The sequence below is a fragment of the Melozone crissalis genome, unplaced genomic scaffold, assembly GCF_028551555.1.
Source record: "Melozone crissalis strain CALT ecotype California unplaced genomic scaffold, PUWL_Pcris_2 ptg000066l_1, whole genome shotgun sequence".
Taxonomy (NCBI): domain Eukaryota; kingdom Metazoa; phylum Chordata; class Aves; order Passeriformes; family Passerellidae; genus Melozone; species Melozone crissalis.
Window position 1 is genome coordinate 7,093,402 of NW_026535844.1, and position 16,665 is coordinate 7,110,066.

Genomic DNA, 16,665 nt, shown 5'->3' on the forward strand with positions numbered 1-16,665 from the left:
AGTATCTGTATCCCTGTGCCCTAGGCAATTCGGAAAAATCAACTTGCCAATAATCTCCCGGTTGTGGCCCGACTTGCAGCTTTCCCATTTGTATTTGTCTCCTAACTACTGGATTATTTTTCAAACATACCGGGCACATTGCATTAACTCTTTTTGCTATTGTTAACGTCTGATTAGAGATTATCTCATTCTTCAAAAATTTTACTAATACTTCTGCCCCCCAATGACATTTGTTATGTTCTGATTCTAAAATAAATTTCATTATGCGAGTAGGTACTACTATTTGTCTCATTGGTGTAACATACTACCTAAGTTGATTCTTCTGTGCCCCTAGCAAGTTTATTAGTTTTCCATCTTCTATTGAATATTTGGGCTCCTGATTCAGGTATGGGGTAGCCGGATTCGTTCTTACCGGTACTAATGCCATTTGAGTCCATATTTCTCGTGCCACTTGCCGTGCTGTAACATCAGCAAATCGGTTTCTTCTGTAAATGTCTCCTTCCGCAGTCTGATGTCTTCTAACATGCATAACTGCAACTGCTTTGGGACTATGTACCGCATCCAGGAGCTGTAGCACTTCTTCCCGGTGCTTGATGTTGGTTCTCTGTGAATTCAAAAGCTCCTTTTCTTTCTATAACGCCCCATGTACATGAACCACACCAAAGGCATATTTAGAATCCGTCCAGATATTAACCCTTTTGTCCTTGCTCAAATACAGGGCTCTGGTGAGTCCAATCACCTCTGCCTTCTGGGCCGAAGTTCCAGGTAACAAAGCCTTTGCCTCTATTACCTGATCCAATGTTACCACTGCATACCCAGCATAGCGAGTCCCATTCTCGACAAAACTGGATCCATCAGTGTATAGTTCCCATTCAGGGTCTTCCAATGGTTCATCCTTTAGGTCGGGTCTGCTGGCATATACTTGTTCAATTACCTCTACGCAATCGTGCACCAGTCCCCCAGCCTCCTGGTCACTGCGTAAAAATTCTGCTGGATTAACATGATTAGCAGTCCTTATTTCAATATCATCCTGTTCTCTCAGGATAGCCTGGTATTGCAACATTCGACTGGATGATAGCCAGTGACCTCCCTTTTGCTCTAAAACGGCCATGACCATATGGGGAACAAAGACTTTCATTTTTGCCCCCAAAGTCAATTTCTGGGCCTCTTGAATAAGAATTATTGTTGCTGCCACGGCTCGTAAACACGAGGGCCACCCGGAACTTACCGAATCCAGTTGTTTAGAGAAGTATCCCACTGGCCTCTTCTAGGATCTTACCTTCTGGTTGAGGACCCCCAATGCCAGTTTTTGCCTCTCATTCACATACAACTGGAATTCCTTGGTCAGGTCAGGGAGTCCTAGGGCTGGGGCCTCCTTTAGTGCCTGCTTCAATTCCTGGAAGGCCTTCTTTTGCTGTGTTGTCCACTCCAGCCGATGCTGCTTCAAGGCCTCATACAGTGGCTTGGCTAGGAGACCGAAATTCATAATCCACAGTCGACACCATCCCACCATTCCTAGAAAAGATCTCAATTCCTGATGGTTACGAGGCAAAGGAATAGCACATATTGCCTCTATTCGGTTTACTCTCAAATGTCTCTGCCCTTGTGTGATCTCACAACTGAGATAAATAACGCTATTTTTGACCAATTGAGCTTTTTCCTTAGAAACCCGATACTCTGCTTGGGCTCAGCATGTTGAGTAATTTAATTGTTAATTCTACACACATTTCCCTTTCTTTGGCAGCCAGAAAAATGTCGTCTACGTACTGCAGGACTACATACAAGGATGGGGATATTGTTACCTGGGTTGTCTTCCATTCCTCTAACTCCTTGGCCAGTTGGTTTCCAAAAATAGTAGGGGAGTTTTTAAATCCCTGTGGAATTCTCGTCTACGTAAGCTGCTTCTTTATCCCAGAATCAGGACTCTCTCACTCGAAGGCAAAATATTTCTTACTCTCTACTGCCAGTGGGATGCAGAAGAAGGCATCTTTAAGGTCAATCACTGAGAACCATTTAAACTCCTCCGATACAGATGTTAACAAGGTGTAAGGATTAGCAACAACTGGATGTATGTCTTTCACTATTTCATTAATAGCTGTCAAGTCCTGTACCAAACAGTACTTACCATTAGGCTTCTTCACTGGAAAAATTGGAGTATTATACTCTGATTTACATTCCTGTAATATTCCTTGAACTAAAAATTGTTTAATTAACGGGGCTACTCCCCTCTTTGCTTCAAGCTTCAAGGGGTATTGCTTTACCCTCACTGGTCGGGCCCCTTCCTTTAGTTCTACCTTTACTGGCTGCGCGGCTTTAGATTTTCCAGGGACTCCTGACTCCCATACCCAGGGTACTACAGCCTGCTCAATTTCTTCTGGAATAGGAGAGGCATCCACTTCCTTGATCACAAAAATGCCTGCTATTTGTTTTTCAGGTATTTCCAATTTCACTCTTCCCCTTTCAAATATTATTTTCACATTAAGTCAGGACAACAGGTCTCTACTAAGAAGGGGTGTGGGGCAGTTTGGCATATACAAAAATTGGTGATCTAATTCCTTCCCCCAAACCTAAGATTTAAAGGTTGTAAAAATGGTTGTTCCTCTAGCTTCCCTGTTGCCCCCACCACCTGTACTGTTGTGTCACTCAAAGGTCCCAATCGTCTATTGAGTACAGAATATGTTGCTCCAGTGTGTACCATAAATTCTTGATCCTTTCCATCTATTTCCAAAACTACTCTTAAATCCTGGTCTAGTCAGCTTTGATTCTGATAGTTTCCTAAAACTAGTGCTTGAGCGACTTCTGCTGGTCCTCCCCTGAATCCTCCCACAGGAGCATTCCCCATTGGACCTGTCCTTAATCCTATGTTTCCCATGCCCATACCTGCTCTAACCGGGCATTCATTTTTCCAGTGTCCCAATTGTCGGCAAAACGCACACTGGTTTGGATCCAACCTCTCCATGTTAGGTGCAAACCCAAATCCTCCCCGACCTCTTGCCAGCCCCCTCTGTCCGCGATTAGCTCCTCCCCGACCTCAACCCCTAATGGGTCTTCCTCCTGCCCCTGTCTGTTGCATTACAGCCAGAATACTAGCTTGTTGTCTTTTTGCAGTTTCTTTTCCTCTGTTGTTGTATACCTTCCACGCTACCTCCAGCATTTTATCCAAACTCCGAGTATCCTCTCCTTCCAGCTTTTGTAACTTTTTCCTAATATCCTCTTGTGATTGCCCCATAAACAACAATGCCAATTGAAGTTTTCCTGATTGATCCTCTACATCTAAATTAGTAAACTTCCGAGCCATGTCTTTTAATCGTTCTAAAAAGGCAGACGGAGGCTCATTCTTGTCCTGCTTGACCAAATGCAACTTAGACCAGTTCATAGTCTTAGGTATTCCTGTCCTAATTCCTTCCACCAACAATTCCTGATATTGTTTTACAGCCCTTATTCCTCCCGTAGAGTTTGGGTCCCACTTAGGTTCCTCACTTGGTACCAATTCATCAACTGTCTCACTTAGTTGTCTCAACCGAATTTCCTCACGAGCCTTTTCTCTAGTGGCTCTAATAACCATTTCCTTTTCCGTGGAATCCATTATAGTATCTAATAATACCTGTAAATCATTCCAGTCCGGATTCTGAGTCTTTATTACCATTTTAACCACCCTTGCCACCCTTTCAGGATCCTCCCGATAACTCCCCGCTGATTGCTTCCATATTACCAAATCCCCGGGGGAGAAAGGCACCTTTATAAGTATCCTTTCTCCCTGTGGTCCCACAGCTTCCCTTAACGGCGCAATTAACTGTGGCCCCTTCTGCCCCTTCCTTCCCTGGCGAGTCCGCCCTGCTAACGGAGTTCTTTTAACACTCTCATTCTTTTCACCATCACCACCATCACTATCACTCTCACTAGATCCCGTTTTTATAGCTATATCCGCAGGGGAGCAGGGGGCACATTAGGAGCAACCGGAACCTTGGGAGGTGCTATACAATAAGACAAATCTTCCTCGACTGAAGGATACAAATTACGCTCCTTTCTTTCTTTACATCCCACACACTCCCTCTCATCATTCACTTCTAAAACCAAAATACTGCACTCCTTTTGCCATTCCTCTTTCCGGTACAAAACGAAAAACAAATCCAAATATGGTATTTCATCCCATTTCTCATTTCTCCTTAAAAATTGCATCAAAGGTTCCATTATCCCCAATTCCAGTGTACCATTCACCAGCCATCCCGCTTCCCCAATCTCATATTCAGGTCACCAATGATTACAATAATCTATCATTTTACTTTTATCCAATTCTTGATAATACCCTTCACTTTTCCACCGTTTCAATATACAACCTAATGGTGTATTTCCAGGTATTTTACCATTGGCTTGCACTAAGGTTTTAAATGTTTTAAAAGACATCATATTACAACCTTTAATTCCACCTTTAATCCCAATAAACCAATATACCTTCTCGCCGTCCTTCCCTAAAAAACACAGGAGGCGAGTTCCGGTCCTGCATCCTTAGACGTCTTATGGCCGGAGCCTAGGCTTTTTTTACCAACCACCAAATCCAAATCCAATTATCACCTTTTTCCAATATAAAGCACCTTCGGGCTTACCTTGGCAGTTGTCCGACAGGCGCGGGGTCGGGTACGACCGATGACTCCCCGAGAAGTGCTCGGTGCCAGCTTGGAGTGGATCGGGACGCGAACCGCCCCAGCAGCCTTCGGAGTCCTGTCACGGTCGCCAGAAAACTGTTGCCCGATTGATAAATGACACAAAACTCGGATAAGTTTTGTGGGTGCTTTATTAAGGGCCCAGGGAGCTTGGGGGACTCACGTCCCAAAAACCCGAGCCCCCAAATTCACATATGGGTGCTTCCCTCTTATACATGCAATTCACAACAAAGTCTCCAAGAAACAGTTCCCTGTTCCCCTTGCCTAGTCACAGACCCCTTGTGATACATTCCTTGGTTCACAAACAAGATCATTAATCCTCTGCTTATCTTATTCTAAGAGCATTGTATGCTGCCTCCAGACAGGTTAGCATTCTTACTTTCCTGCACTAGTTTAATTATTTATTAAATCCCTATGACTACCTGCTAGGTTACACACAAAACCCAACACACTTTCAATGGCTACAACACTACTTTTTAACAAACCAGTTCACACACAACTCACTATAATTAAACATTTTCCTAAATTTCATTTCTTTTCCAACAAGCGGGGAGGGAGAGCTCATCCCAAATCCATCGGGGGGTCCCTGAGAGGGTTTTTTATTGGGGTATGTTTGGAGCTCGCAGATTGTGAAATTGCCCCCAAATATCATCTGGTGTCTCTGGGAGGTTTTTTCCTCTGTGTGTATAGGTTTGGATCTCACAGGACCCCAGACCTGAGCCCCTTGGGGGATCTTTGGGGGCCCACATGGCCATTGCCCAGTATGGGCAGGGGAGGACATTGGTCCTGGGGACCCCTGGGAGAGCAGAGGAGGGGAACCCCTGGGACCCCCAGAGTGGGGAGAGCAGAGAGGGGCGATCCCAGAGCTGGGGCACCCCGGCAGACTGGAAAGGGAGGGAGCCTGGAGAGGAGGGACCCCTGGGATCCCTGGGACCTCAAAGCAGAGCATCAGGGGAGAAGGGCCCCCATGGACCCCCAAAAGCCCCTGGATCATCCCTAAGCAGGACGCTGGAGAATGGAGAACCCCTGGAACCATTGGACCCCCATGATCCCAAGGAATGGAAACATCTGGAACCCCAAAAGTGGAGAGATCAGCAATAGGGAACTCCTGGGAGAGTTTTTTCGGGCTAAATCTTGATGTGTGGAGATTTTCATGGACGCAAGACTCCTGCTGAGTTCCAGAGATGGACCTTGCCAGGAGGAGCCTCTACTCCAAGGTGCTCCCACCTTGGTTTCCCCCAAACCAGGGTTTGTCACTCCCAAGCTGTGGCCAGATGGAGGAGGAGGAAAAGCCCCAGAGATCCCTCACGAGGAGGGGCTGCAAACCCAGCCCAGGGAGGTGTGAGGAGGAAAGAGCCCCCCTGAGCCAGGAAGGCGGCCGGAGATGCAGCCAGAGCTCAGAGCTGGTGGAGCCTCATGGCAGGGAGAAGCCCCACAAGTGCTTGGAATGTGGGAAGGCTTTCAGCTCCAGCTCCACCCTGATGGAACACCTGAACATCCACGCTGGGGAGAGGCCCTGTGAGTGTGGGGAATGAGGGAAGAGCTTCAGTGGGACCTCCGACCTCAGCAAGCACCACAAGATCCACACTGGGGAATGGCCCTAGGAGTGCTTGGAATGTCAGAAGAGCTTCAGGTGGGATTCAGAGATCGTCACTCACCAGCACTTCCACACCAGGGAGAGGCCCTGCGAGTGTCCCGAGTGTGGGAAGAGCTCCGTGCGCCGCTCCATCTCCATCCCCCGTGGGAGGATCCACGCTGGATGATCCCCAGTGACCCCCGTTGGGAGAGCCCTCGTGACCCCTGTTCTGGGTGATCCGTGTTGGGCAGGGGAAGGTGTTGGAGAGATTTCTTTCCCTTCTCCTTGTGCTGCTATGATTTGGTTGGTAATAAATTCCCTCCGTGTTCCCAGGCCTGGTCTGTTTGTGCCCGTGCGGGATTTGCTGAGGGATCTCTCCCGGTCCTTGTCCCCACGCAGGAACCCTCGGTTCCATTTTCTGTCCCTGTGCGGCTGTGGGGGGCAGGGACAGAGCGGCTCTGGGGGTGCCTGGCATCGGGCCAGCGTCACGGACACCCCTGAGATGCCGCGCACCTGGGCACGCATTGCTGGGCTCACCTGAGCTCCCACCTGCCCAGCGCCCCAAGGTTCCCCCTGCCCAAAAAACCCCCAGCCCGGGGCTGCAGCGTCCCGGAAAGGCCTCAGCCAATGGGAGCGCAGGCAGGAGGCGGCTTAGCCAATGAGAGCTCGGAGCGTTGGATTGCCTCATCGGTTGCCGGGCAGAGCCCGCGGCCGGTCGCTGCCCAGAAGCGGCGGCAGCCAATGAGAGCGCGCGGCGCTGCCGAGCCCGCCCTGCTCCGGACTGGCGCTCCCAGCGCAGCGCGGCTGCTTTGGGGCTGCTGCTCCCTGCCCGGCCCCGGCCATGGGGCGAGGGGCGGCAGCTGGGGCCCTGCTGGTGGCACTGGTGGCGCTGGGAGCCCCCCCGGCTGCGGGCGCGGAGCTCTCGGGTGAGCGGGGGGCGGGAGGCGCTGGGACAGTGGGGGAGAAGGGGGAAAAGGGGGCGAAGGGGGGAGCCCGGAATGGAGGGGGAGGAGGAGGGGACCCCCCAAAGGGAGAGCGGGAGGGGCTGAGGGGTGGGGGGAGGAGGGGGGTGGGGAGAGAGTGGGGAAGGGGAAAAGGGGGAGGGGTACCCCAAACTGAGCCCAAGGGGGCTGAGGATTGGGGGATTTTTCGGAAAATGGGGAAATGGGACCCCAAAAGTGATTTGGGAGTGGCTGGATGTGGGAGGGGAGAGGATGTGGAAGGGGAAATGAGGGAAGGGCGGCAAAGAGGAAGCGGCAGCGCGGGCAGGAGGGTCCCATGGCGGCCGTGGGGCACAGGGGGTGCGGAGTGGGGATCCGGGGTGGGCCCCGGAGCTCTGGGGGTGCGGAGCGGGGGGCGCCCCCTGAGCTGTGTCCGGCACACACCGGGGTGTTTCAGCTCATGTTTAAGTGCGAGTGTTACTTCATTAATGGCACGGAGAGGGTAAGGTTCGTGGAGAGGTACATCTACAACCGGGAGCAGTTCGTGATGTTCGACGGCGACGTGGGGCTGCACGTGGGGTTCACCCCCTGTGGGGAGAGGTTTGCCGGGAAGATGAACAGCGACCCGGCTAGACTGGAGTACGCACGGACTGCGCTGGACTGGTACTGCCGGTACAACTACGACTATTACACCCCGATCACTGTGGAGCGCCGAGGTGAGCGCAGGGCAGAGCGTGTCCCCTCGGGCCCTACCCTGCCAATGACCCTGGAGGCCCTCAAAACCTCCCTGGGAATCTCCCCAGAGCCCCCAGCCCTCCTTGTGCCCATCCCCGAGGCCTCCTGTCCCTTACCAGTCCCTCCCAATCGTCTCCAGTTCATTCTCAATCCCTCCCAGTTTATTCCCAGTCCCACCCAGCCACTCCAAATCAATTCCCAATCTATTCCCAGTTCCCTCACAGTTCACTCTCAGACGTCCACCCTCTCTCCCAGTGCACCCCCATCCCCTCCCACCTCTCGCAGTGCCACCCAACTCCCTCCCAGTCCCTCCCAGTCCCTCCCAACACATTCCCAGTCCATCCGAGCCCATCCCCAGTCCCTCCCACCACTTGCCCCTGGCCATTCCTTGTCACTCCCCGTCACTCCCAATCGCTCCCAGTCCCTTCCCAGTCCATTCCAGTCCATGCCAGTCTCTCACCAGCCCACCCCAGCCCTCCCCTCTCTCTCCCAGTGCCCCCCAGCTGATCCCAGTGTGTCCCCGCTCTCTCTCTGTCTCTCCCAGTGCCCCCCAGCGTGTCCATCTCGCTGGTGCCCCCCTCGAGCTCCCAGCCCGGCCCCGGCCGCCTGCTCTGCTCCGTGATGGATTTCTACCCTGCTGCCATCCAGGTGAGGTGGTTCCAGGGCCAGCAGGAGCTCTCGGAGCACGTGGTGGCCACCGACGTGGTCCCCAACGGGGAATGGACCTACCAGCTGCTGGTGCTGCTGGAAACGCCGCCCCGGCGCGGGCTCAGCTACAGCTGCCAGGTGGAGCACGTCAGCCTGGAGCAGCCCCTGAGGCGGCACTGGGGTACGGGGGAGCCCCTGGGGGCGCTGGCAGAGCCGCTGGGCTGTGCTGGGAGCCACTGGGAGGGAGCTGGAGAGAGCCGGGCTGGAACTGGGAGAGGGGCTGGGGGCTGGGCAAGGGCTGGGAAGGGGTTTGGGGGATGCTGGGGAGGGTGGGATGGGGTTGGGGGGGTACTGGTGGGCACTGGGAGGGAGTTTGGGGGTGCTGGGTGTGACTGGGAGGGATCGCAGTGAGCCCCGAGGGGCTGGAAGGAGATCGGCGATGGCAAAGCGGGGCTCGCCATGAGCTCGGTTGTGCTGGGCACAGCCTGGGAGGGCTCTGGCTGAGTCCTGCTGGGGCTGCCAAGGGACTGCGAGAGGCTTTGGGGGTCCTGGGGCGCTGGGGGCACCTGGGAGGGGGCTGTGAGATGCTGAGAGGGACGGGAGGGGCTTTGGTGGCTCCTGGCCAGGACAAAAAGGGATCGAGGGGAGGTTTCAGGGGGTCCTGGCTGGGCCGAGGGCCACAGGGAGGGCGCTGGGAGGGGCTCGGGGTGTCGGTGAGAGGTTTTGGGGGTGCTGAGCCCTGCGGACCCCCCAGAGATGCCGCCGGACGCCGCCCGCAGCAAGATGCTGACGGGCATCGGGGGCTTCGTCTTGGGCTTGGTCTTCCTGGCGCTGGGGCTCGGCTTCTCCCTGCGCAAGAAGGTCAGGGCGGGTGCCGGGGGTGGCGTCCCCGCCGTGGCGGAGCGTGTGCGCTCCCGCCGGGCCCCAGCCCGGTGTCACCCCCTTTTCTCTGCCCACAGAGCTCCTGAGCCGGCGGCGGCCGCAGCCCCTCCCCGTGGGCTCGGGCCCGGCCGGGACCCCCTGCTCCGTCCCCGCCCCGCTGATTCTGGGGGGGTCCCGTGTCCCCCCCAGCCCCGCTGGCGCTCTGCCCCCGCCCAGTGCCTGCTGCCAGTGCTCCCAGTAAAGCTTCCCAGTTGGGCCCGGGGCCGTTTATTGGGGGGCGATGGGGAGGGGTCTGGGGGGGGGGGGACAAAGGGTGGAGGGAGGGGGACAAAGGGTGGAGGCTGGGCCCGGGGGGAGCGGGAAGAGGATGTGGAGGAGGAGGAAGAGGAAGAGGAAGAGGAAGAGGAAGAGGAAGAGGAAGAGGAAGAGGAAGGATCAGGAGAAAGGCCGGAGAGAGGAGGAGAAGGAGGCGGGATAAGAAATGAGGAGGAGGTGGGGGAAGGAGAAACTGGAAAGAAGAAGAAGAGGAGGAAGAAGAGCAGCAGCACCAGAACCTCGCCATTTTTCCACGCCCCCAGAGCTGCAGCCCCCCCGGCACCATCAGCATCGCCCCCTCCCCACATCCTGCACTGAGCACGGAGGGAGAGCTCAACCCTTGTTAAGAATATCTAATTAATTTAAAATAACTAATACTTTTTAATTTTAATAAAATGTTATTTTTATTTATGAAAACACCCTACAACTTAAATTTATATAATTTAAAAAATAATTTTATATTGGTGTGAGAGTCGGTTCTGAATTTTCCCTCGTCTGCCTCAGGATTGTCATTGGGGGACCACTAAGAAAAGACCGCCCCTTTCTTAAATCTCTGGCTCCAAGGGAGAAAGTCACATGCCAACAACGCCCTAGATCTGAGAGCGTTGTTAAGCCATTGTTCTCACAGGTGGTGTTTGCTGTGTGCTACACTGAGCCCAATGAGAAGAAGAAGGGGGCACCGTGCCCTTTTTGCAACAACAGCCTTGGAAGCTGTCCCACCTCTTGGCCTCGCTGGACTTCTCCTGAGTTTCAGGTGGTCCCCCCACAGAAGACCCTCACCTGTTTTACAACCACCGTGACAGACAGACTGAGATGGAAGGAGCCTCTCCACCAAGGACTGAGACATGGAACCCCCATGTGAAAAGGCCCCTCTGCTCCTTCCAAGGACTGGGACTGAAACCCCGAGCCCGGGGCAGGTGTGTGGGGGAGGCAAGCTGACCAAAGCGAGATGTTTGCCTGCAGGTTGTGACTGCTGGACCAAGAAGACAATGGCTCTCGCTTACTGCTGAGAGCATGGACTACCTGTTACATCTATTCCTTATTGAATCTGTTTCCCCATCCTCGCAATTTCCAATAGAGTTATCATAATAAAAACCTCTGAGTTAGCGAGAGACTTCAAGATCTCCCCGACGCAACAGGCGGATCCTCGACTGGACTGGACCAAAGGACTTTGTCTCTACGTTTGGCAGCCGTATTCCCTCTCTCTTCCTTTATCTTTTCTCTCCCTTAATCCCTCTATCGCATTTTGCTGTGGTCATTCAATAAAGGTGCATTTGTTTTGATTATCATTGCAAACCCCTTTGTACCGTATCAGTTCTTTTTCACCCTGAGATCAAATCCACGAGCCATCACGAAACCCGTCCGTGAGGACGGATCGTGACATCCCCCGAGGACCCCTCCCCAAATTCCCCCCCAGCACCCCCAGACCCTGCTAAAACCCCCTCAAGTTCCCCCCAGACCCTCCCCAAATCCCCCCCAAACCTCCTCAAGACCCCTCCCCAAATTCCCCTCACGACCCCTCCAGGACCCCTCACCTGTCCCTGCGCCTCCTCAGCAGCTCCCGGAGCCCCCCGTCCTCTCCCAGCGCCTCCCCCGCTCTCTCCAGCGCCTCCCGCAGGACCCGCCCGAGCCCGGGGCGGCTCCCGGGGGTCCCTGAGGGGGTCCCGGGGTGGGGGGAATAGGGGGCGCCCGCTCCATGCCCGGCCACTTGTCAGGGGGCGCTGCTTTGGGCTCGGCTCCGATTGGTTGAGGAGGGGCGGGGAGGACGGGAGTTGCTTAGGGGAGACTCCCGGTGAGTGGTGGGTTTGATAGAGGGCGCGGTGATTGACAGGAGAGGGGCGAGGGAGGCGGGCTTTGCCGAGGGGAGGCGCGCGGTGATTGGTTGGTTCAGCTCGAGAGAAGCGGGAGTAGCTGAGGGGAGACCTGCGGTGATTGGTTGATTCGGCGCGCGAGAGGCGGGCGGTGGGGAGTCATGCAGTGATTGGTTGGATCCGCGCAGGGGAAGGCCGGTGTTCCTGAGGGAATACCCGCGGTGATTGGTTGGTTTGGGGTGGGGTGCACCATGATTCGTTAGTTTGGGAGATGAAGAGTGGTGATTGGATGGTTTGGGGTGGGGCGCGCTGCTATTGGCTGGGAAAAGTCTGGGATTATTTAAAGGACTTCCCCGGTTTTTTGGGGAAAAACTCTCAGATTTTTAAGGAAAAATTCCCGTTTTTTTACAGGAGAAACATTCCCAGGTTTTTTGACCCCACATGACGCCAAATAACCTAAATAACCCCAAAACACTCCAAATAAACCCCAAAGAACACCCAAAAACCCCCAAATACCTGAAAATGCCCCAAATAACCCCCCAAAAAATCCAAATAACCCAAAAAAACCAAACAAAAAAAAAATTAAACTCAAAGACCCCCTAATGATTTCCAGTACACCTAAAAAAACCCCATGTACACCAACATAACTCCCAAGAACCCCAAATAATTCCAAATAAGCCCAAATAAACCCAAACAAACCAAAATACTTCCAAATAAACCCAAATAATTCCAAATAACACCAAATAAACAGAAATAAATCAAGTAAAACCCAAGAGAAACCCCAATTAGTCCATAAATAGCCCCAAATAAACCCCAAACAAACTCTAAATTAACCCAAAGAAACCCCAAGAAACCCCAGTTCCTCCGGTCCCCACCCATAAACAGATCCCAACCAATCAGAACGCGTGGCACTGATGACGTTCCACTTGCTGGGCACAAACTCAGAGCGCGAGCCCCGCCCAGCGATTTTCAGCCAATCAGCGCCCGGCCCGACTCTGACTCATCACTTGCCAGGCAGACACCACACACAAAAGCTTCTCACTGCAGTAAATACTCAGAGATCGCGGGGGGGGGAGGGGGGGTGTAATTTCCAGCCAATCAGAGCATGTCCCGCTGATGACTCATCAGATGCCAGGAGCGGAATTTGGGGAGGGGGGGAAGGTGACCCTGGGGATGGGCTGGGGACCCCAAATTAATCCAAAATGGGGTCGGGACCCTAAAACGGAGCTGGAGGGGCCTGGAGCCCCCAAAACCAAACACGGGGGAGGGGATTGGGGGAACCATCGGAAAGGGGAGGGAGAGCAGGGAAAAGAGGGGTGTGGGACCCCCAAATTGAGCTGGGAGGGGGATGGGACCCCCAAACAGGATGAAGCCAATTTTGTTCCTGGAATATGTGAAGTAGTTTATGGATATGCGAAAAGCCTATTAATATGCAACAGGCTGTTGTAATGGGAGAAAAGGACCGTAAAGCAAAGGTTGTTATGGCCACCAAGACCCCCCAGTTATTTTCAGGGACACCCCTTAATTAATCTGGTTTAACTACATCAGCCTGTTGCATATTCATAGACCCTCATGCATATCCATAAACTAATCTACATATTTCAGGAACTATTTTACATGGCCCGTCCTTCGGGGTGTCTCCCCATTTCAGGAGCCTCCACTGAAATGGAAAACGAAAACCCCCTCCCTTTGATGATGATGATGATGATGATGATTACATTAATTAATTTTGAAATTAAGGGGTTCTCAGGCAAAGATACGGGAGTAGAAATAACAGTTCTTTATTAGGAAAAATTAAAAATACAAATGCAGTAGTACAAACAAAAAAACCAGTGACACAGTCAGAATCCTCTGGGAATCCAGTGAAAAAGGCTGATCCTCTGGGAATCCAGTGGGCAAATATTTATCCTCAGGGAATCCAGTGGGAAAAGGTGGACAGTCTGGGAATACAGTGGAAAAAAGGGTGATCCTTTGGGAATTCAGTGGGAAAAGCTGAAATTTTTGGAATCTGGTCAGAAAAAGGCTAATCCTCTAAGAATCCAGTGGGGAAAAGGCTGATCCTCTGGGAATCCACTGGGAAAAGCTTTGTCCTCTAGGAATCAAGTGGAGAATGAGGCTGATCCTTTGGAATCCAGTAGGAATAGGGCCGATCCTTTGGGAATCCATTTCTTAACCCCCAAAGACACGGCACAGGAAGGGCCATGGAGTTTTTATAGGGTATGCCAAGGGTGGAGTTGGGGTTGGGGTCAGGGGAGGAGTTCTTAGCAACACAAGAAGGGTGAGATCAAATTCCTGCCTATTAGCAACAGCAGCATGCCACACAGAACGTGTCCCCAAAACCTAAATCCCCTCTAAAACAACTGAGAAATTATGCAACGTCAGATATATTCGATGAATTTCCTTCATTTAAACCAGTTTTGGGTGTTTTTAAAGGATGAAGTTGAAGCAGAGGCCAAACCAAAAGGCGAAGCAGCCAGGTTTGTTCCCAACATGGATCACAGGGAATGTGAGTGACCAGGGCTGTGCCCAAAGTGCCTCCTCCAGTGGGGGATGGAGCTGGAGCAGCGCACAAAGCTCTGCCCGCACTAGGGGTACGCGCAGAGCTTCCCTTACCGGTGCCTCCGTTGGTGTTGGGTCAAGTGAGAGCTCTGTGAGAAGCTCTTCCCACACTGGGGACACTCGTAGGGCTTCTCCCCAGTGTGGATGCGCTGGTGCTTGACAAGGGTGGAGTTGTGCTTGAATCCCTTCCCGCAGTCGGGGCAGCGGAAAGGCCTCTCCTCTCTGTGAATCCGAGACTGCAGGAGGAGACGGGAGCTGGTTGGAAACCTCTTCCTGCATTTATCACACTCGTAGGGCCTCTCCCCCGTGTGGATGCGCCGGTGGGTAATGAGGTGGGAGTTGTTCTTGAATCCCTTCCCGCAGTCGGGGCATTGGAAGGGCCTCTCCTCTCTGTGACTCTGATAGTGCCGCAGGAGATCGGAGCTGGTCTGAAACCTCTTCCCACACTTGGAACACTGGTAGGGCCTCTCCCCAGTGTGGGTCCTTTGGTGCCTGATCAGGCTGGAGCTCTGGCTGAAGCACATCCCACACTCAGAACACTTGCACGGCCTTTCTCCAGTGTGGATTCTCTGGTGCCTGATCAGGTGGGAGCTCAGGTTGAAGCTCTTCCCACACTCCCCACACTCGTAGGGCCGTTCCGCAGTGTGGATCCTCTGGTGCACAATCAGGTTGGAGTTCCACCTGAAGCTCTTCCCACACTCCACGCACGTGTGGGGCTTCTCCCCATCATGGAGCTGCTCATCGAGCACCAGCTCCGAGCTCTGGCTCCGTCTCCAGCCGCCTTCCCGGCCCAGGCTGGCTCTTTCCCCCTCAGATCCCCGCCGGCTGCGTTTGCAGCCCCTCCTCGTGCGGCATCTCCGGGGCTTTTCCTCCCTGTTGGCTTCCTGCGCCATGGAGCTGCTCAAAACGGCCTCTTCCACCAGGTTCTGCCGCGGGCATTTGTCCTCCCTGCTCTCCATGCTCAGCTCCTGCTCTGGGGGAGGAAGGACAAGGACAGGATGGGATTTGCCTCCGTGCCACAGGCAAGGGCAAGGAGATCCCCCCAGGGCTGAGCTGCAGCCAGGGCTGTGCTGGGCTGGGAGATGGAGCAGCACAGAGGGGAAAGGGGCACTCATCACCAGCTCGGGGCTGTGCACAAATCACAAACAGGACTGGACTGCTGGGAATGCGTCCTGAGCTGTGTGATTTTCCAACCATCTGTCTCATTACTTGCTTATGACAATGGGAAGATGCCAGTAGCTCACTTCACAGGTAGCAGACAAAGGACTTCATGTTAAAACTTATTTTAAAAGGTTTTTGGCCAATCACACAAAGCAAAAGCATATTGACTGTAGTTCCATCCAAGCACTATAAGCACATTGATGGTTAAAACAACGCTTGCTTATTTCAAGTACAATACCTGCTTGTAAGCCTTAAAAAACAATACACAGAGCTCCATTATTAAGCTTGAAACTTCCTAATATCTGGCTAGATACACTTTTCCGCGGGTTAGGGAGTTATTCTAGATAAGTGTTAATGCACAGACCATTGTTCTATTTCTCCTTACTTTCTACTTCTTATACAATTTTTCCACTGATCAATCTATTGGCTGCTGCAAAGCTCAAATCAGTTCTAATGTCTCTGAGGCTTGTCTTTTGCAGCTTTCCCAAAACCATCTGATTTTAAGCATTCCAGAGACACTGACTTCCTTCTCACCTGCCTCATTGTCCTGGGGCATCTTCCTCTTCATCGCAGCCTCCCAGGAGCTGGCAATGGGAAATCCTGGTTTGGGGAAAACAAGGGATGAGAATGTTGAGTTTGAAGTTCCCTCTGCCCAAGTCCATCTCTACAAGTCACTGGCACTCTGGGCTCCAGAAAAACCTCCCAAACACCACGATTCAGCCCTGAAAAAGCCTCCCAGGGGTTCTCCGTCCCTGGTTCCTCCCCTTAGTGTTCGGGGGTTCCCCCTGTCCCAGCTGCTGGGGGTCACACTTGGATTGGGGGTCCCCCTTGTGCTCGGTGCCCGCCCTGCCCAGGCTGTTGGCAGTCCCAGCAATCCCAAAAGGTCCCCTGGCTTCCCTCTCCTCATTTCAGGATCCAGGGGCTTTTTGGGCTCCTGGGCTCCCTTCTCCCCTCATTCTCTGTTCTGGGCTGCAGCGGCTCCAAGGAGTCCCCCCTGCCCCTCTCCAGGCTCTTGAGGCTCCCGCCAATGGCGGCGCTCCCCCCTCTCTGGGCTCCCCACTTTGGGTTCCTGGGGGACACAGGGCTCTGCTCCTCCAGGCTGCCTCTGCCGGCAGCCGCCACCGCCACCCCCTGATGTCCCCCCAAGGGGCCTTTTCCACTCAGCCTTGGACTCCTTCATTCTCCAAACATCCCCCAAAACCCCAACCCAGGGACACCCCGGGATATCCGGGCCGAGCTCCCCCTCCCTGCTCACCAGTGCGATTGGGAGGCGATGATCCCACAGGTGGGGGCTGCGAATTCAGGCAGGGATTGACAGCGTGGTTCCCTCAGCTCAGCCTCGATCTGCCTTTGTCCCTCCTCTTCCTCTTCCTCCC

The 16,665-nt window shown here is 53.3% G+C and overlaps 1 protein-coding gene across 1 annotated transcript in view; it reads right to left on the reverse strand.

The window, feature by feature from the left end:
• LOC128945489 (zinc finger protein 850-like) overlaps window positions 1-14,796 on the reverse strand; it is a gene marked incomplete at both ends in the record, with an annotated part of 93,420 nt that extends 78,624 nt beyond the window's left edge. The window contains one exon of the mRNA XM_054289255.1: window positions 14,190-14,796. Coding sequence (XP_054145230.1) covers window positions 14,190-14,796 — 607 coding nt within the window. The remainder of the gene's footprint in view (window positions 1-14,189) is intronic.
• Between the last annotated feature and the right edge of the window lie 1,869 nt (window positions 14,797-16,665).